This window comes from Oryza brachyantha, chromosome 7 (genome assembly GCF_000231095.2).
Source record: "Oryza brachyantha chromosome 7, ObraRS2, whole genome shotgun sequence".
NCBI classification, from domain to species: domain Eukaryota; kingdom Viridiplantae; phylum Streptophyta; class Magnoliopsida; order Poales; family Poaceae; genus Oryza; species Oryza brachyantha.
The window spans coordinates 14,641,746-14,663,621 of NC_023169.2; the positions used below are offsets into that span (position 1 = coordinate 14,641,746).

General features: G+C 40.5%; 4 protein-coding genes across 4 annotated transcripts; all 4 read left to right on the forward strand.

Annotated features, from left to right (window-relative positions):
* The first annotated feature begins 1,491 nt into the window (after window positions 1-1,491).
* LOC102712273 lies at window positions 1,492-1,907 on the forward strand. The gene has a single exon (XM_006657810.2). The coding sequence runs from the start codon at window positions 1,492-1,494 to the stop codon at window positions 1,873-1,875; it is 384 nt and encodes a 127-aa protein (XP_006657873.1). The 3' UTR covers window positions 1,876-1,907.
* Window positions 1,908-5,394: 3,487 nt separating this feature from the next.
* On the forward strand, window positions 5,395-9,502 carry LOC102712551 (adenylyl-sulfate kinase 3). The gene is made up of 7 exons (XM_006657811.3): window positions 5,395-5,787; window positions 6,397-6,546; window positions 7,351-7,500; window positions 7,641-7,759; window positions 7,858-7,942; window positions 8,414-8,460; window positions 8,981-9,502. The coding sequence occupies exons 1-7, from the start codon at window positions 5,451-5,453 to the stop codon at window positions 9,077-9,079; spliced, it is 987 nt and encodes a 328-aa protein (XP_006657874.1). The 5' UTR covers window positions 5,395-5,450; the 3' UTR covers window positions 9,080-9,502.
* Window positions 9,503-10,612: 1,110 nt separating this feature from the next.
* On the forward strand, window positions 10,613-11,486 carry LOC121055032. Its single transcript, XM_040526402.1, has one exon. It carries the CDS (start codon window positions 10,802-10,804, stop codon window positions 11,171-11,173), a length of 372 nt encoding a protein of 123 aa, XP_040382336.1. The 5' UTR covers window positions 10,613-10,801; the 3' UTR covers window positions 11,174-11,486.
* A 3,585-nt stretch (window positions 11,487-15,071) lies between these two features.
* Window positions 15,072-19,192, forward strand: LOC102703707 (protein FREE1). The gene is made up of 9 exons (XM_040526408.1): window positions 15,072-15,965; window positions 16,116-16,202; window positions 16,299-16,430; window positions 16,982-17,116; window positions 17,504-17,569; window positions 17,658-17,768; window positions 18,328-18,420; window positions 18,633-18,737; window positions 18,818-19,192. Exons 1-9 carry the CDS (start codon window positions 15,198-15,200, stop codon window positions 18,893-18,895), a joined length of 1,575 nt encoding a protein of 524 aa, XP_040382342.1. The 5' UTR covers window positions 15,072-15,197; the 3' UTR covers window positions 18,896-19,192.
* The last annotated feature ends 2,684 nt before the right edge of the window (window positions 19,193-21,876 follow it).

Here is a 21,876-nt window from a genome sequence, read left to right on the forward strand (position 1 = left end):
CGTTTCGATTCAAATAGATATTAATAAATATGTGTATAATCTGTATAATGCTGAAAGTCTTATGATATAAAACGGAGAAAGTATTTAATCTTTACCCTGTAGAGTTCATTAAACTCTAATCGTGTTTGAAACTCAAGGATTCGCTTAGTCTTTACCTGCCAGGGTGAATGATTGTTGATTCAATTAGATAAGTTGTTCTACTATATTTCTGATATCGTGTGCTTGGTGTGTAGATTTGTTTATGGGAGATGCATATGCTGCCTAGCATCGTTAGGCCACTAGCTTACTGGTACTGTCCAACACCCTAATTAATTAATCCGGCTCTTAAAAAAGGCAAAACAAAACGACTTCAACTGTTCTCTGACAAAGCAGCCAAGGCACCCTATGTTACACCCTGATTGATCCTAGGGGTTTTTGTTTCCCCAGCTTCTTTTTATCTCCATCATATCGATATTAATTAGAAGTATTAAATATAGATTATTAATACTATTTTGCGAGACAAATCTACTGAGCCTAATTAGTCCATGATTAGCATATGTGATGCTAAAGTAAATATTTACTAATCATGACTTAATTAGGTTTAAAAAATTTATCTAATGAAATAGTCTTTATTTATGCGATTAGTTTTGTTATCAGTCTATATTTAATACTCCTAATTAACATCTAATGTGACAAGAGACTAAAAAAAAGTCATTAGATCCAAACAACCACTTATGCTGTGCTATTTTTTTAATGAAAGATAGGAGATTATCTAACTTTTTGATAGTTCTTTAATTAGTATAAATGATGAAATTAATTCTTATAAAATTAAAAACTACTCCACAAATGTGAGATGATGAAGTTATATATAGAAACTTAGTATAATAAAAAAATACACAATTTAGTAGTTCGAAATACATATACATAAGAACCGAGGTATAATATGGTCTAGAAGAACATAGCCTTAGTAATAAGATTATTTCAGGCAAAAAACAAATCAAGTAGATAATCGTTAGTTTCTTATTGATCACTTTTTGCTGGCTACAAAACCTGAATTTTCACTTTACCATAGTTGGCTAGTCCAGGTTTTGGATTGAGATGCCATCTGCGCACGGTACGGATAATTGTTCATTTTACAATCAACACACTGACTGCAATCACTCAAATTCAATTAGCAACAGATCTGAGGATTGAGGGACTACTTTCTGGTCAAATCAAAGCCACGCAATAATTCCTTGATGCCGCCAAATTCAGGATAAATAAACAACGACGCTTCCGGTACACTTGCTATCTGCAGCTTGCCATTTCTTTAGCGATTTGATCTGAATAAAGAACTCGTCTTCAGACATGTTCTGCCCATGGCGCCATTAGGGCGGACAGTTCATCGCCTCGGTTTTTATATCTCTGGATCTAACCAGCTGCGCTGCATTGCCATCGCCATTGCCATCCATATCTTCTTGAGCTGGAGCTGGAGCTGCCCTTCTGCTGCTGCTGAGCTTTGCGTGTGTTGCAATGGCTAGCCTCGTGCAGTACCAGGCGGCGGCGGCGACGTCGTCGACGGCGATGGCGTGCGAGGAGGCCGAGTTCATGCCGCAGGGGCTGATCTCCTGCTTCGGGCGCTCGCTGTCGAGGGCGTCGTCGGGGCGGCACCTGGAGTACTGCAGGGATCTGAGCGGCGGCGGCGGCGGCGGCGGCGAGGAGAGCCGGCGCATGGCGCAGGAGCGGTCGGCGAGGGCGAAGCTAAGGTGGAAGGCCGTGGCGCAGGAGATCATCATGGCGAGGAGGAGCGGCGGCGGCGGAGGGGGAGGGGGATCACGGAGGAGGAAGCCGACGGCGTTCAGCTACGACTCCAAGAGCTACGCGCTCAACTTCGACGACCAGGCCGGTGCCGAGTAAGAGCTAGAGCGCTAGAGCTACGTCGCCGGCCTGCGAGCGAGCGAGCGAGCTAGCTGCTGAGGCCGGCCGGGCACAAGGACTACGAGAGCTCGTGCATGTCGCGGTCGCGGGACGGACGGCCGGCCGGCCGGTGGCCGGCTGGTCGGCGAGGGGACGGCCGGAGTGCTGCTGGCCTGCCGCTGCATGCCGGCGACACCCTCCGAGGCTCCGAGCTGGTGGTGTGCATGGCGGGATCCGTGCGTGTACAGAGATCAAGGGAAGGGTGGTCGATCGAACTTGTTCGAATTTTTGTTTCTTTTGGCTGCAATTTCTTTGTTCTCTTTTGAGATGGTGAATGAATCCTGAGTTTAATTATGACATGTTGATGTGGTGCAATTAGGTATGGAGTGTATTCATTACGTTTTATCTCTCGTTTATTTCAAATATATAGAAATTCCCGATCGTAACGACACATTTCTGTAGAAATTAATAATATCAAAAACACTATTGGATGGGCGACTCATGCGGAAAAAATATCGGACCCAAAATTTTGACAACTTCAATAATGCCACTTAGATATTTGTTTTGTAATCAATTTGCGCCCACTAATTCGAAGTCTATACAAACAAATTTAGTAATACCAAAAACATGTCAGTTTAATTTTAGTAGGACAGAAAATAGCTACAAACCATAAACCAAACAAGCCCTAATTCGTCATCGTCTTCTCGTTTTCACTGCTGACATCAAGCCATGTTAGTGTAGCAGTATACAACTGGTTTAGTAAATCAGCAAGTGGTTCCTAAATTAATGGTTTTTATACAAACAGGAGGTACAAAAAGGTGCAATTGTTACGCCGTCATGTGCTTCCCTGCAGTGGTGTCATTTGGTTCATTGCTGCTGCCATTGACCAGTCAAATATATCGACCACATGAGTACGGACATAGATTTTAATCTCATCTTCTTTTAAATTTAATGCAAACAACGACATATATTTTTTTTAAAAAAATACATTGCACATGGGACAAAAATTTATTACTAGAGTTTTACTTTAGACCTAAGACTATCTTTTCTTTTTTTCACTAGTTAAATTTGCCATTGTTGTTTAAATCACACAGTTCTCTTTTCTAGTCATATATAACATCCACTTCTATAATAATAGGCTATTAGGCTACATATAGATGCGGAGTTCACCGCTACGATGGAGTCGATGTGTTTGAGGCTTTGAGGTTGTAGATGCATACTGTCAAAGTTATTTAGGTGGTCTAAACCGTAACAATCATAAAAGTTACATGCAAAGAGATTGATTTAAGGATGATCCAAGTAGAAGCTTAGATCCTGCATGCAAATGCAATTCAATGATAAGAAAAAGCTAACGACACATAGTATATCGACATCTACTAAAAAATCAAAAGTTCAAATTCGATATACACATTGAAAATAAATAACAAAAAAAAATCAAATTCGATATGAATGTTGTCGGCATTTGTCTATTTTATTTGTAAATATGTGAACCGGGTTTGGACTTCATTTCTCTATTGGTGTGTGTATACTTATATGAATGTTGTCAATTATTTCTAAGAGAATAACAACTATTTAGATGCTGTTTATACTTTATACAGTTGAGTGAATATTCTTCCGAGTGATTAAAATAATCTCCCTGTTATGTACTATGGCGGATTTCTTTTCTGGAGGGTACACCACGAGCAGCATAGCACGAGTGCTTTTCTTTTCTTGCTAGAAACACCACCGTACATGCACCACATGAAGCTTTGTTAGAGGATGTGCCAATTTATATGCGTTTGCATCCGATTTATAGAATTAATCGAAAACCGGTGAGGATTTTCTGTAGCAGTGACTGACATCAGGTGCAGAACTAAAATTTGCTCACGAGTAGGGCTGAATTAGTACGATTTACAAAAATATCTTTTATCATTTACCTTTTAAGTTTTGAAGTATTATTTCAGTGGATATTTGGGTCTAGGAGTAGGGCTCTAGCCCAACGTGCCCTACTTCTAGTAACGCCCCTGTTTGACATAGGGAACCAGATCCATTTGTATGTGACTATTACGGAGATCCAAACCCATCGAAAACAATTGTGGGTGTATAGAATAAATGTTAACTGCGTGGTGTGTACGTAGTAATCATTGCTTGGATATTCTCCTAAATTTATTATAATATAAAGACCGTATTATATAAGCACTAATTGTAAAAATATAATATGCATATTATTGGTATGCTAGGAAAATATATAAAGAATGAAAAGGGTGTGTTGATCATAATTCATAAATGTTAGTATTTAGGTCCTCTTTTCATGTCATAAGATATTTTGTATTTTTTACGGTCAAATTTGTTTAGGTTTAATCCAACTTTATAAAAAATAGCAACAACTACTACAACAAATTATTTTATTAAGTCCAACATCAATTTTACTTTGATAGTACATTAATTTTGCATTAAAATAGTGTCGTGTTTCTATGTAAATTTAATCAAATTTAAAAAAGTTTGATGTCCTGATATGAAATGGAGGGATGCAAGCAAGTTGGCTTTGTGATCCAACCGTATCACCCAATTAATTTGCGTTCTAAGATGAATATTTTTATAATAGATATTTAATGTTATAAAAGATAGATTTAACCACTTTAAAGTTGAAAAACTATTTTAGACATGTGAGACGATAAACTTATATATATAAACTTTTATACATCACCTAGTGGTTTGAGAAAGCGCGTACAAAATCAAAAAAATTGAGTTCTTTCTTCGGATTTTTTTTTTATCTTTGGCTTTTATGCCTATGTTTTACGAATGGCTAAAAGATGTGTTTTTGCAAAAGGGTTCTTTATAGAAGTTCATTATCTTATTTTGTAAAATAAAATTTAATTTGTACAAGTTAATTTCATTATTTATACCATTAAATAGATATTATAAATATTAGAAAACACTCCTCTTCATTTGGTCAAACAACATAAACTTCCGTTCAAAATGTGTACATGCGAAAGAAAAGTAAAAGCCAAGAAAAATCTAAAGGAAAAAAAATAACGCTTAGTCATCCCATGGTTGAAAGTCGAAGCTCGAAAGTTATGGACCCATCTTTTTTGGAGAAAGTCACGATATTTTGGTTGAAAGATGGTTGATCTAAAATATATCTATCAAATAATACCAAATAATGAATGTGGCACGATCTATTATATGCAATTTTAGGATCAATCTAGATTCGTAGCACTTATATTCGATCCTCTTATATAAAATCATAATTGTAATAGATATTGTTTATATCCGTCTTACGTACTAACGGTGGTCTAAATTTATTTACTGATAAATATATATAATTTATATATATGTCTAGATTTAGTAGCATCATATAAATCTATGTCATACTATAAAATACTTACGTTGCGAAACATATTAGGAAATGGGTAGCCAGTATATCTAAGAATGGACGAACCAATTGTACAGTAATTAGGTGGAATAACTGAGCGACTTTTGGAGTCATTTTGAATCGTGCAGCAAAACCTGGCTAGATTCGCTGGTGGCAACAGGAAAAAGGAATACTCCTACGCGGCAAACCATTCTCTCGTGGGGGTCTGGGCCTCCCACCGATGGAGGCCGCCCGCCCGTTCCACCACCCCGCTGCCTCCTCCTCCTCCTCCGCGGCGCATCACGCGGCCCGCCTCGCGCCTCCTCCTCCACGACACCCGCGCGCCGCCGCCCGTTGGGTGAGCCCTGATGTGGTCGCGCGGGGCCGGAGCCCTCCCGCAAATCTAGGGTTGCCCCCTCCGCCCCGCCCTCGCCCACGCCGCCTCCGCCTCCGCCTCCCCGCGCCGTGTACAACCGCAGCGGCGGGCCAGGGACCTCCCCGCCGAGCCCCGCGTCTCGTCGAATGCGCCGGCGGCCGACCCCTTGAGGAGGAGCGCGCGCGCGTGGGGCTGAACCTAGGCACGCACCAACCAACCCGTCTCCCTCCCCCTCGGTATTTCGCTGTGCGATGAGTTGATGCAATGCCGGTTGATGCATGTTGATCGGGTGACCGTGTCCGCCTGGTGGAATTTGGGGGCGGAATTTCGATTGCGTTTGGGTGCACCCCTGCGGGATCGTGTGGAGCCGTGAATTGCATCCCCGTCGTCCAGAAATTCCCAGTCACTTGAATCATTTCAACTGCTTGATTTTTTTAATGGTGTGGCTTGTGTGTCCTAGGTATTGGGTGCTATCGTATTTTTTTAATCCGTTTACCTATTCTATCCCGGTGGTGGTTCACTGGTTTGCAGCAGCGATTGATCTGATGTGTGATGTGATCCTTTTTTTTTTCTCTAATTTTTTTGACCAAGTGATTAGACTGCAATTAGAATACACAGTCTGGTTCGTTTGCTTATGTCACGGATTTGTTAGCTTGTTTCCTTACACTTTGTGGACTCAAAAGAAAGAGATCTGTTGTTTAAGAGATAAATCTATATTATCCATTAGTTCTGAAATTATACCATGTTGCTTTCGTATAGCCTATTTTTTTGTCTTGCTGTGATCTGAGTAGTTGTGATTTTAATTTTACAGTGGACGAGGACAAGGTTTTGCAAATGTCGTCCACTGTGCCGAAGGCATCCAATATCTTCTGGCATGATTGCGCAGTTGGCCAGGCTGATCGGCAGAAACTACTAAAGCAGAAAGGTTGTGTTGTCTGGATCACAGGACTTAGTGGTTCAGGTGAATAATATTAATTTCTTTGAAACATTGTTCTGTTCTTCTTTTTATGTGGGCACATTACCGAGTTATTCGAGCATATGTAATTTGAACAACAAATTTTGTCTATCTGAATGATATCTAACATTAAACAAAGTATTCTTAAAGTGCATCCTACGATATTTTAGGCTTAAGGTGTAATTTTGCGTGAATCTTATTACAGAGCACATATTGCGAAAAATCTTATTGCCTTTTTTCTTTGGTTCTTGAAAGGTTTATATAGTTATTGTTTAGGCAACTACTGAAATATTGTTTGCTTTACCTGCATCGTTTCCATCATATTTTACTGCTGAGCCAACTTAATATTGATGTTTCAGTGACATGTATTCCTAGGTCCTGCTTGTCATCCTAACACTGGATGTCATATATCTTCTCAATGCCACCTATCAAATTTTACCCTAAATGTTCAGTCGATCATTAGCTGTTTGCTCAAAATGAGTTCAACTCTGTTTAAGAGATGAAAATATGTCCTAAATGATCAGCTATGTTTTAGAGAGTCATGTCAATTTATGACATATTATACCTAATTTTGCTTTCTACGAATCCAGACAAATAACTTTAAGGTTATTGAATGGCAAATCAGTAGAATTTCCAATAATACTTTAAGGACATGTCTTCATTTACTTGGCTGGTGTATAGTTTGCTTGCTATTGTTTTGTTCTCTTGTCATAATTTAACATTTATCCTCAATGCAAACTTTAACTTTCCAAATAATGATTTACTGGTGTTTTCTTAATAATTTTCATTCTCTTATCTTCAACTGTCAAGGTAAAAGTACCTTGGCATGCGCATTAGGTCGAGAGCTCCACACAAGAGGGAATCTTGCTTATGTTCTTGATGGTGATAATTTAAGACATGGTTTGAACAAGGATCTTGGATTTAAGGCTGAGGATCGTGCTGAAAATATACGCAGAGTTGGTAAGTATCCACTGGCACGAAAATTTCATCTGCCGATTGAATGAAGTTCTCATTAAAGCAAAAGTATGATAGTGCTTCTGCTGTTATTTTACATTTTGACACACCTGTGCTTGACGTTTGGATTCAACTATTTTGAGCAGGTGAGGTAGCAAAACTGTTTGCAGATGCAGGTTTAGTGTGCATTGCAAGTTTGATATCACCGTATAGGAGGGACCGTGAGTCTTGTCGTGCATTAATATCAGAGGGTAGCTTTATTGAAGTAAGGAATTCTTAGTTTTTATTCTTTTAAGTGTACCTGGCTTTCTCATGGGGTTTAATTTTGTCTATTCACAAATGCCCCTGGTACCTCTTTTGTAGGTTTTCTTGAACATGTCCTTGGAATTGTGTGAGTCAAGGGATCCAAAAGGCCTTTATAAGCTTGCTCGTGCAGGAAAAATAAAGGGTGAGATCATCATACAGTGCTTCATTTCCATAATCGAATAATCTAAGAGCACTTAATACAAGAGTGAATTGTTTTAAAGTTCGCATTACCTTTTTAAGACTTGTTTCTAGTACCTGAATGATTGCCTACTTGAATAATTACTCTTGCCAAGTTGAATTACACTGTTCATATATTGGGGGAGCAACACCAGAGACCAGACTGGGGTAAACCTTATAGGTGTCTGTTCTCCAAAATTGTCGATCTCTGTAAGCACCACGTGTCTGAAGTTTTTCCCCTCATACTCTTCTGCAAGTGCAGGCATCTTATGAAGAAAAACATTTTCACTAAAGCATGTTTCCTTGTGGGCAGACTTGTCCTTACCTTTTCAACTCCAACCTTTCTTTTTGTTATGAATAGTCTGTATCAGCTTTTAAATCATGTATACTTCACTCAATCATTAATGCTTCAAGCTTTAATTCTGTCCTGTTGCAGGTTTTACTGGAATTGATGACCCTTATGAACCACCATTAAACTGTGAGGTACATCTCCAAATCAAATTGTTATTATCTTCACAAAAAGAAAGCTAGTGTGGTTGTTCCTTCTGGTTCATGCTAAATCAGTGGGCTTGTTGAAACTCAATAGTCCATATATTAATTAATATTTTGAATTTACAATTGCGTTAGATTGCAGAGTATGATCCCTTTCTAGTTGTAGCGAAGTAATAGTCTTGTAGAACTACTTGCTTTTTTAGGAGAGGCGATGATAAATTATGTATTGATGGCTGGTTGATGGGAATGATTGTCGTGGGTGGAAAATATTACATTATGATTGTTGCCACACTATACATCTATTTTGCTATTTGAATATAGACTGTGACCTTCATTGTATTTTATCCTAGATTTTAAACTACAGCCATAGCAGTCTGGAAGACACCTAAATTACTCAATCTCAGTAGTTCTCTAGTAATACATCTATATCTTTATCATCGCATCATTTATTGTGCCCTTCACATGAAGTTGGCATTTACCCAGTAGCACGAACGCTTTCTTTTTGTGACAGATTGAGATCAAAGAAGTGGATGGTGTATGCCCTTCACCTTCGGACATGGCAGGACAAGTAGTCACTTATCTAGAGGAGAAAGGCTTTCTGCACGAGTAGATGGGATGCATCAAGCTATGGTAGAGTTCTCTGCTCCATATTATTAGATTAGTGCAAAATAAGTCAACTGTGGCATTTTTTTTCTTTATACTTGTTTAGTAGATTGGTTACAGGCGTTGATCTAGCAAAGGGATTAATTCTTTTCCCTTTTTCACTGCACAACTAAACGTTCTGTAAAATGACAATCAGGATAGTGGGGTATCTAGGTTTGTTGTTTTGGGAACCAAAATCCTCCCAGATAATAACTGATCTGAGGAGATATCATTTAGTTCTGTTGTACTGTTCTTGTATTATCTGACCAGAACCTATGCATGTATTATCTGAAAACAATCCAAGCTCAAGGCTGTTTGGACATGAGATTGTTGTGGCCTTGACTTGAGATCGTACGGATTCCTGGCGAAGGTAATGCCTAAAGTGCCTTGACTTGAGATTTTTGTTCCTCCAACTTCCGTGATCAGCGGCAACCCTGTTGCTATATGATCTTTAAGTAATATGTGAGAACCAAAATACAGATATATGAAATTACGAGGAAGATAAAGAAATTTACCACATTGATCCTCTGAAAGACCTCTTTGTTATCATAGTACCTTTTTTTTTATAACTTTCAATGTTTAAGTTCCGTACACATGCATTTTTAATTCGTACATACTGCTACTAATATATGGTAAAACTACTTGCCACCGTGATAGTGTCCTTGGATAAGCTAGCTGCAGCGTGCGGTTTCTTACAGGGTCAACCCATCTCTGTGACTCCGTCGAATACAGGAAAATGATCCCAGAGTGACACGGCACGTTTTGCGTCCATCGCGCTCCGCCGCGGAGGAGACCACACGCCGGCCCGACCCAAATACTAGGATTCAATCTTTCTAATTTTAAATCCGTAGGTTTATATATCTATATTAAATATATATATACATAAAGTTTATATACTTAAATTTTATACATATAAAATTTAATTGTTAAAGTTTACACATGTAAAGTTTATATGTCTAAAGTTTATATATGGTCGTTAATAAAATACTTCCTTCGTCCCAAAATAAATCAATTAGATAATGTTTACTCTTCGTCTTATTTAAAAAATTATGATTAATATTATTGTTTTATTAGATAATAAACCAGAAATAATATTTCACATGTGATTAATTATTTTAAATTATTTTAAATTTTTTTTAAATAAGATGGATGATCACCCGACAGAAAACTAAAAAGTTATCGTGAACGGAGGAAGCATCCGTTAAATGTTTGCTGGATAGATTTACCGGCCACACGGCCCACACCCGCCCGTCCGCCTACGCGTTCGCGTATACACGACCGCGCCCGGCACCGCCGGTCCGGTCAAACGCCGCGGCTCACGACAAAAGAAAAAACCGTACGAAACCCGCCCCGCGCGGCCGCACCGGCGGCTGATGCGACGCACGTACGCAGCAGCTGCCTCCGATCCCCCCCCCCCCCCCCCCCCCCCGCCCTCTCTCTCTCCTTTCCTCGTCTTCCCCTCCCGCACGGCACCACGTCACCGCCTCCGTTTCGTCGCCCACCCAACCACGCCAACTCCTCTCCCGGTCTCCCCGCCTCGCCTCGTCTCTCTCCCCCCGCGCGCGAGCGCTAAACCTAGCACCCTCTCCCTCCCTTTCTCCGGCCCCCGCGACGCCACTCCACGCGACCGACGCGAAAAACCGCACGCAACAACGTGCACGTACGTGCGACGGCGAGGGAGGGAGGCGGTATGGTGTTCAACGTCGCGTGGCTGGCGGCGGCGGCGAGGGTGCCGGCGGAGCTGTGCCAGGGCGCGCCGAGGCCGGGGAGGCGGCGGCTGCGCGCCGACGAGGTGCTGCGCGCGCTGCTCCTGCCGCCCGCGCGGGAGCTCGAGCGCCTCGCCGACTGGCTCTTCGTGTTCTTCTGCCTCCCGCTGCCGGACTACTACGTGCCGGGCTCCGGCCGCGGCGGGCTGCTCGTGGCGCGGGCGCCGTCGGGCGCGCTCCTCTACGCCGGCGGTAGGTACCAGAGGTCCCTCTTGCTCTCGTCGCCGTCGTCGTCCTCCTCCTCGTCTTCGTCCATGTCCTCGTCGGATCAGTACTACTATTATTCTGACGATTAGGAAGCGCCAACCATAAGTGTACAGGATGCAAATTCAATCGTGGTTTATTCGTCGTCTCGTCATTGTTTTTTTTCTTCTTTTTCTGCTAAATTCTTTGTAACTTGTACATATATGGGTTATTGAACCAACAAATTGAAATGGTGTTTTTGTTAATTTTGTTGGTTAACGTCTTAAAGATTGTTCTGTTTCTAAGATTTTAGGTGTTTGATGATTTTGCGATAATTAACTTCGTTGATTAAGGAAAAAAAAGGTAGGGTATCAAAATGATGTCTTTGTTCTTAACATGAGTGCAACATCCATAGTTGGACTTGGACGGCGGTTAATTATTTTCGAAGAAAACTTGAGTATATGTATTTGGTGGCCGGACAATAATTGGGCCGATGACAACCAGAGCAATTAAGAACATATCGGGTTGTCTCTTTCGACATCATGTATTCCTAGGGAGTCTTCTCTCTTATCCAATACATCTTCGGTAAGGGTTTAGATCCTCTGCCATTTCATACTAATGACAGAGAAGAAACACTAAATATATTATTATTTTTATTGCTATAGTACAGTACCCTATTGTTCTCTCTTCTTTTTAGCTGTGCTAGCCTGCCTTTGCTTAGCAATGCCAGGTGATTTGGATCCTGGGTGACGAAGTACTCGGTACGTACTCCTAGTTGAAAAATAGTCGGTGTATAATTCATACTGGTGTAGACAGTAATCTCGTGATCGTCTATTATTTTTTAAGAAGTCGTCGTAGAGTGACTGCAATTAAGTTTGTACAAATACCCCCGGTTTGTTTATTTTTATAATAAGGTGTATTTGAATTTCATAAAGTTTTTAATATTAAAGTCTGGCCACTAATTTCTCACGAATTAAATCTGTTATAGCTACAAAACTAATATTGTGTGAAAGTACTTTGATGTATGGATCTAAAATTATAAGTTTTGTATACTAAATGTACTTATATTATACTAACTAATTATTCGTCAGCATATTTAAAGTAGACTTTAGTTTCTGAAATTAAATTATCACCCTCATGTTTTCGCTTTTGCTTCTAATTACGAATAATTTTCTTTTGTTAAGGAGCAAATCCTTAATTTACCTGATGATATTCGCGCGCGTGTCACCCTCACCACGTACGCATGCTACATATACAGGGTCTTTTAACTATTTGCCACTTATTTGCCACTTTCTTAGTTGTCGTATTCTCAAATGTCATTCTAATGTCATTCTCTTTGTTAACCTTAATTTTTTACCATTGGGATGTAAAAATTATTGATTTAGTGACATTCTCACCATATTATGCCTTCACATCAATGCCACATCATCTGGGCAAGTTGACAGCAGTAATAAAAGGACATTGCTACCCCCTAACCTTTTTTAGAGCAAAATTGACAATACAGAGAGATACTTTACATAGAAAATGTGCACATCAATTTACAAACTTAACTCCTCAGATTTATACATCAATATAACATAGAAAATAAACATATATTTTCCTGGCAAGCACATTACACACCAATCACTTGATGCAACCATTCTTGCCAGCGAAAGATGTGTTTATTTTCTATGTTATATTGATGTATAAATCTGAGGAGTTAAGTTTGTGAATTGCGTGCACATGTTCTATGCAAAGTATCTCTCTGTATTGTCAAATTTGCTTAAAAAAGTTAGGGATAGCAATGTCCTTTTATCACTGCTATCAACTTGCCCAGATGATGTGGCATTGATGTGGAGGCATAATATGATGAGAATGACATTAAATCAATAATTCTTACATCCCAATAACAAAAAATTAAGGTTAACAAAGAGAATGACATTTGGGAATGTGGCAACGAAAAGGTAGCAAATAGTTGAAAGACCCACATATACAACCCAGCTCAAGAGAGAATACCAAACACTACTCATGACCCAAGACACCTCCCTCTAAAGCTCGTGCATAATCATACAGACACAATTACAGGACCGCATTAAAAATGTTTTTGCCTTTATACATACCCCCACGGCCCCACCCATTGCAAAATATAAGATTTAGTATAGATTAATAAGATTAGTAGAAAAACTTTAGGGCCTCTTAATAACTGTGGGATATATATATATATATGTGTGTGTGTGTGTGTGTGGGTGGGTGGGTGGAAGGACAGGTACGGGTAATGTAATTGCTGCGACAAATTATATCATGAAATATTTTGAAATGTTTACATTATGAAATATGAAGTCTAAAAGTGTTTGTACTTTAATGGTAGGATACTATCACTTTAAAAAGCACGTAGATTGACTATCAACCTTCGAATCCCTAGATTATTTGAGAAAGGTACTAGATTTGTTTTCATAAATAGCTTTAAATTTGCATGCAATATAGTTTTCAATGCCATACAGTATATATACTGTATTTCGTAAAGTAGTAAAAGATCAATGGTACACGTTAAGCATTTTTAAACAAACGCATATGTGCCACTTGCTCTATTTTTTAAGAGCATACCTTTGGCCTCTGAGACATGTCATCTGACAGTCGATTTATGCACTATTTTAATACATAAATCCTTCCGGTATAGGTTAAAGATAAAGTCCATATTTAGTCCCTCCATCTGTACCGTTGGTTCGGTTTTGGTCTCCTATCTATGAAGCCGTTCATTTTGATCGCCATATCTTGAAACCATTTACTTTTAGTTACTTGATTAAAACCATGATGGTTTTAAAGATCCTGGTACCACATAAAAAAATAGTGATGGCTTGCACAAATAATAAAAACCTCAACATAGTAAAAATAATAAATAAAATAAAAATAAAGAAAGTATTGTGGTATCTAAGCTTATCTTCCATACATTATATATATTAAAAAAAACTCTAACTAGAATATCACGTGACACTATTTCATCGAAAATCATTGTGGGTTTTGAGCAAGGAACTAAAGTTGTAACGGTTTTTATGGTTGAGAGATTCAAACTAAACCAATGCCATAACTCAGGGAAAAAACATAAATTTTCTATGGCATGTTCAATGGGTTTTATCTCAAGCCACGTCAGCAGAAAAAACTCGTACAAAAGAATGTCTCTCAAGCTGATTCTCTATAATTATAGACTAATTAATTTCTCATTTACATTCCATCCTGTCGGTGCTTCTGATTAAAGTCAGCACGCGTATAAAATAGATTTTCTGGTTGTCTCATCACGTTTTATGCGCTAAGAGTCGATGTTTTGTTGACTACATGCAATGCAACTGTTTTTCTCTCTCCTATTGTCTCTCTTCCATGTCAACACTCATATAATGAGAGAGACGGGCCCTAAATAATACCTGGGCAACTCTTGCAGCTCTCAATAATAGGCCTTTCCAAACCCATGCAAAGGCCCAATTATAATTCAGACGGGGAGATGCCACGTTTAGACTTTCTAAGGGCATATACAACGTCTGTCCTTAAGCCGTCTGTATGTTACGAAATTTGCAAAAAAAAACCCCCTCTCCATGTAACAGACGAGCACGACGTCTCTTTGCGAAGAGACGGCAGGAGTGCGTGCTCCAATACCAAACCGACACCGCTAGCACTATTGTACGCTGCGTCTCATCTATTCACTAATACTATTGATTACCTTGGTTTATGTGTCAAAGGATAAATTAAATATTTTATAAATAAATAAATAGATAAATCATTAAATAGATAAATTATTATACAAAGTTTCTATTTAGCTAGCTGTGTATATTAAATAGGCAACGACGTCTTGCCCACGCGACTAAAGAACAACCCAACAACAACAAACCCCGAAACCACCGCGGATGCTGTCACAGCCGTCCGTTCCCCCACCCGACCCACGACCGGATCGAACGGCCAGCGTCCTCCCTCCGCGCACGCACCTAATCCAACTCTAACCAAAATTCCATCGCCGAGTCGGTCGATCTCCCTCGCGAAGCAACCCCAACCTTCTTAACCTTTCCCCCCCAGGACGGCCGTGTCGCCCACGCGATTCGCTCCCTCCATCCTTCCGATCGAATCACATCTTCGCCGCCGTCGTCGTTGGCGCGCCGTTCGGATCCACCCGCGATGCAGACCGGCGGCAGCGGAGACTACGCCTCGTCGGCTCCCCCGGCGGGGCACTACTACCCGCAGCAGTACGCGCCGAATCCGCCGTACCCCCCGGAGGCCGCCGCCCCCCCGCCGATCCCGTCGAGCTACGCCTCCGCGCCGCCCTACTCGGCGGGAGGGTACTCCGATCAGCCGCCATCGGCCCCGTCGTACTCGCAGCCGCCGCCCCAGTACGCCGGGTACGCGCCGCCGCCCTACAACCCCAGCCCCGCGCCGTTCCATCCGGAGCCCTCGCCTGCGCCTGCGCTGTTCCATCCGGAGCCCTCGCCTGCGCCTGCGCCGTACTACAACTACCCGCCGACGGCCGCCCAGCACGCTCCGACGGCGGAACCCAACCCGCCGCCGCTCCCCTACGACGCCCCGTACTACGGAGGCTACCAGCCGCCTACCGCGGGGTACGCCGACGATGATTACCTGAACGAGGGGGCGTACGCCTATAGCGGCGGCGACGGAGGCTCCGAGCCGTACGGGGCGCGGGGCACGGCGCCGACGCGGTCTGGTGCAGCGATGTTTGATGACTACGGCCGATCGATTGGGCTCTCGTCGGGAGGGGCGGAGCAGCGGCCCACCGGTGGCGATGGCGGCAGTGTGGCTGGGAGCTTTGGGAAAATTGCGAGGGCTGTTCCAAAAGCGGATAGTCAGGAGGATGCCAGCGGTGGTCCGCAGAAGTTCCGGGTTAAATTGCTGCCTGAGGGTGCCGGGAGCCCTACCGATGTGTTTTGTCAGGTATGATGACATGGAATTACTGATAGGATTGGTCAAATTACACACAAATTTTGGAGCTACGATGTTTGAAACTCTTCAGATTATATATGCGCTAGATTGCGGCCTTGCTAGTTCCAATATTCCTTTAATAGTTTCATGTTGCTATTGCAGATTGGTCTGGATGGAATTCGCATGCTTGATCCCAGCACAATCAGAACTCTAAGGATCTATCCCCTTGATACACTGACAAAATGGGATGTAAGCAGACAATTATGTTTATTTCTTCTTAACACAGATACATAATGGCAATGTTGTTTTTCTAATGGACGGTTCATGGTCATGGTGTTTATTCAGGTTTTAGATTCAACTGTATTTGCATTCTGGGCAAAGACTCCAGTTGATTTTGAACCAAAGCGAATAAGGTTGAAGTCAAACAGCTACACCTCCAGTAATTTGCTTGACATTGTGACGGCAGCAACCGTGCAGGTTATTGACCATCTTCCTTCCGTTACCTATTTTTAAGACTCTTAGCTTTAGACTTTCTTTGCTCTATAACACGTTACTAATAGCTGCCTTTGGTGTAAAAATTGTTAATTAAAGAACCAAAATGATGAGTATTTGAACCATTACTTACAGGAACGACAAGATATTACTTATATCATGAATGGTTTGCTTTTCCAAAATATTACTGGACACATGAGATACATCATATTACAACAAATATGATGGAATGCTATTCATTTGTTTTATATAGCCCTTTAAAAAAAATTCCAACATTCTGTGTTTGAATTACTCCCTTGTATATCTATATGAATTACATATAAGTTGGCTAAGTTGAATACCATATTGATTAGCAGTACTCATTCACCTGAATATATTTGTAGAAAACTAAAGTTCTCTTTTTGTGTAAAAAAGACAATTCTGCTTTGGCATGCCTTTATTGGCAATAAAGTTTGTTCACAGGATTTATTCATACATGCATTTATTTTTTATTTTGACAAAATGTTTACATTTTTAGCTATTTGAAATTCTTATAGTTTAAGGAGATAGGTGGAGATGCAAGAGTCAGAGGAACTGTAGACAGTAGCAAACCTGTTGCACAACCGAATGAGAAGAAGAAAGGTTTTGACTGGATGTTTGCAAAACCTGTTGATGAAGTCAAAGACCATTGGGTAAGTCGAGGTGCTGTTGCACACATCTACTACTTGATTTTAGTTAGAGTAATTCTGAAACTATCTTAGAATAATTCTGAAACTATCTTAGGTTATTATTTGTTTACTTGCAATTATTCCATTTCCTATTTTTGATAATTTCTTGTAATATCCCCCACCCCCACCCCCCTTTTTTTAAGCGTGTTAAGTTTGCCTTTTGATTAGTCCTTTACATGACAATATACTCTGTAACCATTTTGGTCGAGCATTACTGATACTGCTCTAGCCAGTAGCCACTGATTGTATTGCCATCTTGTACCACAATTTTGTGAATCTCATGGTCTAGTTTCTTCTCTTGGTCTTCATCAATGTCTGCATAGACTTAATTTGTCTTTTGTCTCCTTCTAGGTTCCAGATGAGGCTGCGAATAAGTGCCACTCATGTGCTGCTGATTTTAATCCTTTTAACCGCAGGGTAATTTGAATACAATCTTTGTCAGATATGCTTATTTGTTACTTTTATGATGATTGTTTTATGAGCTGAGATGATATTTTCTTTGCAGCATCATTGTAGGAACTGTGGTGAAATATTTTGTGACAAATGCAGTCAAGGAAGAACTGCTCTGACTGCTGAAGATAATGCTCCACTTGTCCGGGTTTGTGATAGATGCATGGTATGTTCTGCGACTTGTTACTTAATTATATATTCATTTTTATTCACTGGATGTTATCTTAGGTATATTTAGACCATTTTAAACATGCACCCCTATGGCCCCATCTTTTTACTTCTGCCTATACTTATGAGCCAAAATTTAAATTTCAACCTTAAATTTGGAGTTGATTTCAAGTTTTTTCACCGAAGTTTATTTTCTAGCTTTGGCTTTTGGATCGCTAAGAATGTATATAAAATTTTTATTTACAAATTATTTTTCGTTTGTAAATATGCCATTTGTTTTTGCTAAACAATCACCCCCATGTACTGCTTGATTGTGTTTCTTCTTGGTTGTATATTTCTCTTGTTGCTGGTGTTTTCAAATTTAGCACAGCTCACATAACCTCTGCAGCAACCCCACCTATCTTTGCCTGTTGCTTTATAGTAGTTTTATATACTTCTATAACTGTGCAGTATTTCACTGACCAAATGCCAAACGTGAATAGCTGTGCATTATAACTATTTTTGGCAATTTGGAGGTCAGTGCCATAGTTCATATACCACAATGTTTCTTATCTCAGGCAGAAGTCTCTCAAAGGCTTAGCATAGCGCAGGAAGCCGCCAACAGGTCTGCCACTGTGCAAAGTCATGAAGATCTTGCAAGAAAACTTAAGGTGATTTGTGTTCTTAAAACTAGATGGTACTTCCCTTTGTAATATACATTTACTTGACGGATTAATTGAGTATACTTTGTTGGAATGTAAGAGTTGCAAATGTTTGTTGGCACATGTTTTGCAGCCAAAATTTTAGTTCCTAACATCTGTATCAGGAAAGTGCACCATTTCTATGAGTCTGATCTTAACCAAATTTATGCTTTGATCAACAGGATGAAATGGAGAGAAATCGCAGGTCCTCGGGTTCTGCATCGGGAGGTGCATCAGGGACCAGAATGAGGGAAGTTGCATGTCCTACTTGCACTGTCCATCTTCAGGTAGGTCACAGATTTCAGGGCTTCAGTCTCATACAACTCAAATTTGTTTGGTGCTTACAAACTAAAAATTGCAATTGCAGGTTCAGGTTCCAAGTTCTGGCTCAGAAACAGTGGAATGTGGGGTATGCCAGCATGCTTTCCTTGTCAGCGCCAATTGATACACCGGGAGACACAGCATGTCTAGAGCAATTATTCTGTTTATAACTCAGTTATTTTGCTATTCTATACATGATAAGCGTGTGTTCAATATGTGGATGTTTCCTGGTTGTGTTGATGACCACGACAGGATATACTAGATTTTTTTTTCTTGTACATGGGTTCATCCTAAAATATATATGGTCAGGTCAATTGCTGCTAAAAATTGGAACATGCTGGGTGTTTGTGGAGAATATCAAAGAAACATTCTTTTGTGATGGCATGCTTCAAAACACATATACATCTCAACAGGAGTTTTTTACATACATTTTTCTCTCAAAATGCAAGAGAAAAACAAATGAGTAGAGTTGGCAGCGGGGTGGGCGGAGGCCGGCGACAAGGAGAGGAGTGGCTGGCTGGCTGCGTGGGTGACTGGGTGGGGTCGGAGGGGAAAATATTAGGGTAAGGCGTAGAGATGGCAACGGGACCCATGACCTAAGATTCGATGGATATTTATTCTATTAGGGTATGAGTATGAGTTAAATATATTACTTGTGGATAAGTAATTTGGTAAATACTTTTACCCGATGGGTACGTGGGTATCCGATGGGTATGTGGGTATGAAAACGTTCGTATGATCCTCATATCCATTTACCCATGGGTAATAAATACCAGCAAGTTTAAATGCATGTCATGGCCTAATATCATATTAGCCTAGTCTAATTAACCAAAATCATAGGTATTTAAACCATCCATACATTTTCCACCACACTATATAAATATGTGATGTCCTAAGTATCTAATGTCTATGTATATACTGTATGGAAAATATGATATTTAGATTGTTTTGAACTTTTGTGGGTATATGGATAACCCGATGGGTAACCCGTGACGGGTATGGGTATTTTAATGGTACAAAATTTTACTAGTGAGTATGAGTATGTGATAACAATACCCGATGGGTATTTACCCATTGTCATCCCTAGTTAGGTTTGAGTAGGGTTTTATATATATGCACTGATAAGAGCAAGTTTAATAGTATAGCCAACTACTAGCTCTAATTATCTATTGTCAATCTAATAGTCAATTTATACGATAGTTGCCTATAAAACATTAATACATGGTTCCACATATCATACACACACTATGTCTTGGAGCACGTGTGCAGCGGGTTATAAATTAGTAACACACTTCTTTTCTCTCTCCCTTTTATCTCTTTAAAATATGTTTATAGTTAGCTTATATCCTACTATTGTACCTGCTCTAACAGGGCGATTTCACCTATTGAGCTTTTAAAACAGAAATTTAATGGGGAAAAAATTTCTCCTGGTCTTGATGGAGATTTTGTCATCCCTACAAATTAGAACCAAAGCCCTCCCACCAAAACCTCCTACACACAACCCAACCAACACCTGGAAGTGTGTCCTGACTAGGTTTGCTGGCCCAGAAAGAAGCTTGTGGAGGATAAGGAGAGATGCTATACGTACGGACTTTCTTGTACTACGGTTGTACGATGGCTAACTTCTGTCCAATTCATGTGCGCGTGCACCCTGTGTGCGACGTGCTCCTCGTCTGCTCTCCTTCCCGTCCGTTCGGTGTCGTACGAGATTGATCGTATGTATAGCTTTTTTGGAGGACAGGGGCTCCCGCTAAGAACAAAAAATTACCCTTATTTTTTACCATACCATCCTAACACTGTGATGGAGTAGCAGTATTGAAGACGATGCTTCTAAATCTCTCAAGCTATTAAGATAACTATGGGGTTAAGCACCTTGCCTACTTCCTTTGGCCGGTCTTTAGTAGTTTGACTCTATCATCTCACAAAACGATTAGATGAGGGTTGAGCCGTTACATCAATAAACCCTAATATTAAGAAAATGTTGCCCACACTCGACGGAAGAAAACACGTGAAATCAAAATGTGATGGACGGATTCTTCATTCTGATCACAAAGGTGACAGGCCATTGGATGTTGCAATCCGCGCTTAGCATGTCAGATCGGTTGTTCAACATCTACTATTGACGGCCAACCAAACGGAAAACTTACGATGGGAAGGGACCTAGCTCTTCCAAATGTGTTTCCAAGGAGCAAAATGAAATGGTTTTTGAGATGGTTCAAGACGTGTGCAATCTTCCTGTCAGCTCTGGACTAACGACGCATCTTTGCGAGACAAATGATTGCCTAAAACGCGAGCTATTACTCGCTATACTACTTGCTAGACAAGAACTGAACGTGGGGTAAAAGATCAAACTGTTGCCGAGTTGAAGCATCCAGGAGCCTAAAAACCAAAACTCACTTTCACTAGCAGCTTGTTCAACATCTATCATTCATGCCTCTCGAAAAGCAACATTTCCTTAAACCAAAAAAATAATAGCCATCGCGTGAGTGACCACACCATGACCCAAACTGAAGCAGCCGCATCTGTAGTTCTGCACACGCTCCACAGTAGCAGTGTCATTTTTAGCTCCAGGCAAAGAGCGTGCAGGGAATCAGGATAGCTCGTAGCAGGCCAGGCCACACACAGGCCAGCAGCAGCAAACGCAGGCAGCATCCATGCATGCATGTGGCTGGTGTCCATGGACGAAAGGATGCCCCCACGCAGCATGGTCTACAACGACATGAACCTGTGTCCTCTTCTTGAGAGATATTGCCCTCTTCTTTTTGTGCGAGATTTTGGATCTTATGATTATTTAATTTTTCGTAGGAGGATTATCTGTTCGGGGGTAACTGTTTAAATGTACAAATAAATAAACTAATAGTTGCGAAGTTAAAAGTTACTTTAGACAAGTATTCTAAACACATTTGATATATAATCTCTTTTTTTTTGCATGAAACACACCGTCATAAGCTTGGAAAGTGTGTTAAAAGAAAATCCTAAATCTTATAGAGAAAACAAATAGAATCTAATTGATCTGGTTCAACGGTGCGGATCCAAGAATTTTCTAGATCCTAAGTTATACACACCATGAGTATAGCTAGCTGATGGCATCGTAAGGGGGTGTTT

Bases quoted from the DNA above. Each gene is read 5' to 3' on its own strand.
- LOC102712551 (XM_006657811.3), top strand. From the start codon at position 5,451: ATGGAGGCCGCCCGCCCGTTCCACCACCCCGCTGCCTCCTCCTCCTCC. The intron at 7,760-7,857 runs GTAAGGAATTCT...CCTCTTTTGTAG, and splicing joins CAGAGGGTAGCTTTATTGAA to GTTTTCTTGAACATGTCCTT. The intron at 7,943-8,413 runs GTGAGATCATCA...GTCCTGTTGCAG, and splicing joins TCGTGCAGGAAAAATAAAGG to GTTTTACTGGAATTGATGAC.
- LOC121055032 (XM_040526402.1), top strand. From the start codon at position 10,802: ATGGTGTTCAACGTCGCGTGGCTGGCGGCGGCGGCGAGGGTGCCGGCG.
- LOC102703707 (XM_040526408.1), top strand. From the start codon at position 15,198: ATGCAGACCGGCGGCAGCGGAGACTACGCCTCGTCGGCTCCCCCGGCG. The intron at 15,966-16,115 runs GTATGATGACAT...TTGCTATTGCAG, and splicing joins CTACCGATGTGTTTTGTCAG to ATTGGTCTGGATGGAATTCG. The intron at 17,570-17,657 runs GTAATTTGAATA...TTTTCTTTGCAG, and splicing joins TTAATCCTTTTAACCGCAGG to CATCATTGTAGGAACTGTGG.
- LOC102712273 (XM_006657810.2), top strand. From the start codon at position 1,492: ATGGCTAGCCTCGTGCAGTACCAGGCGGCGGCGGCGACGTCGTCGACG.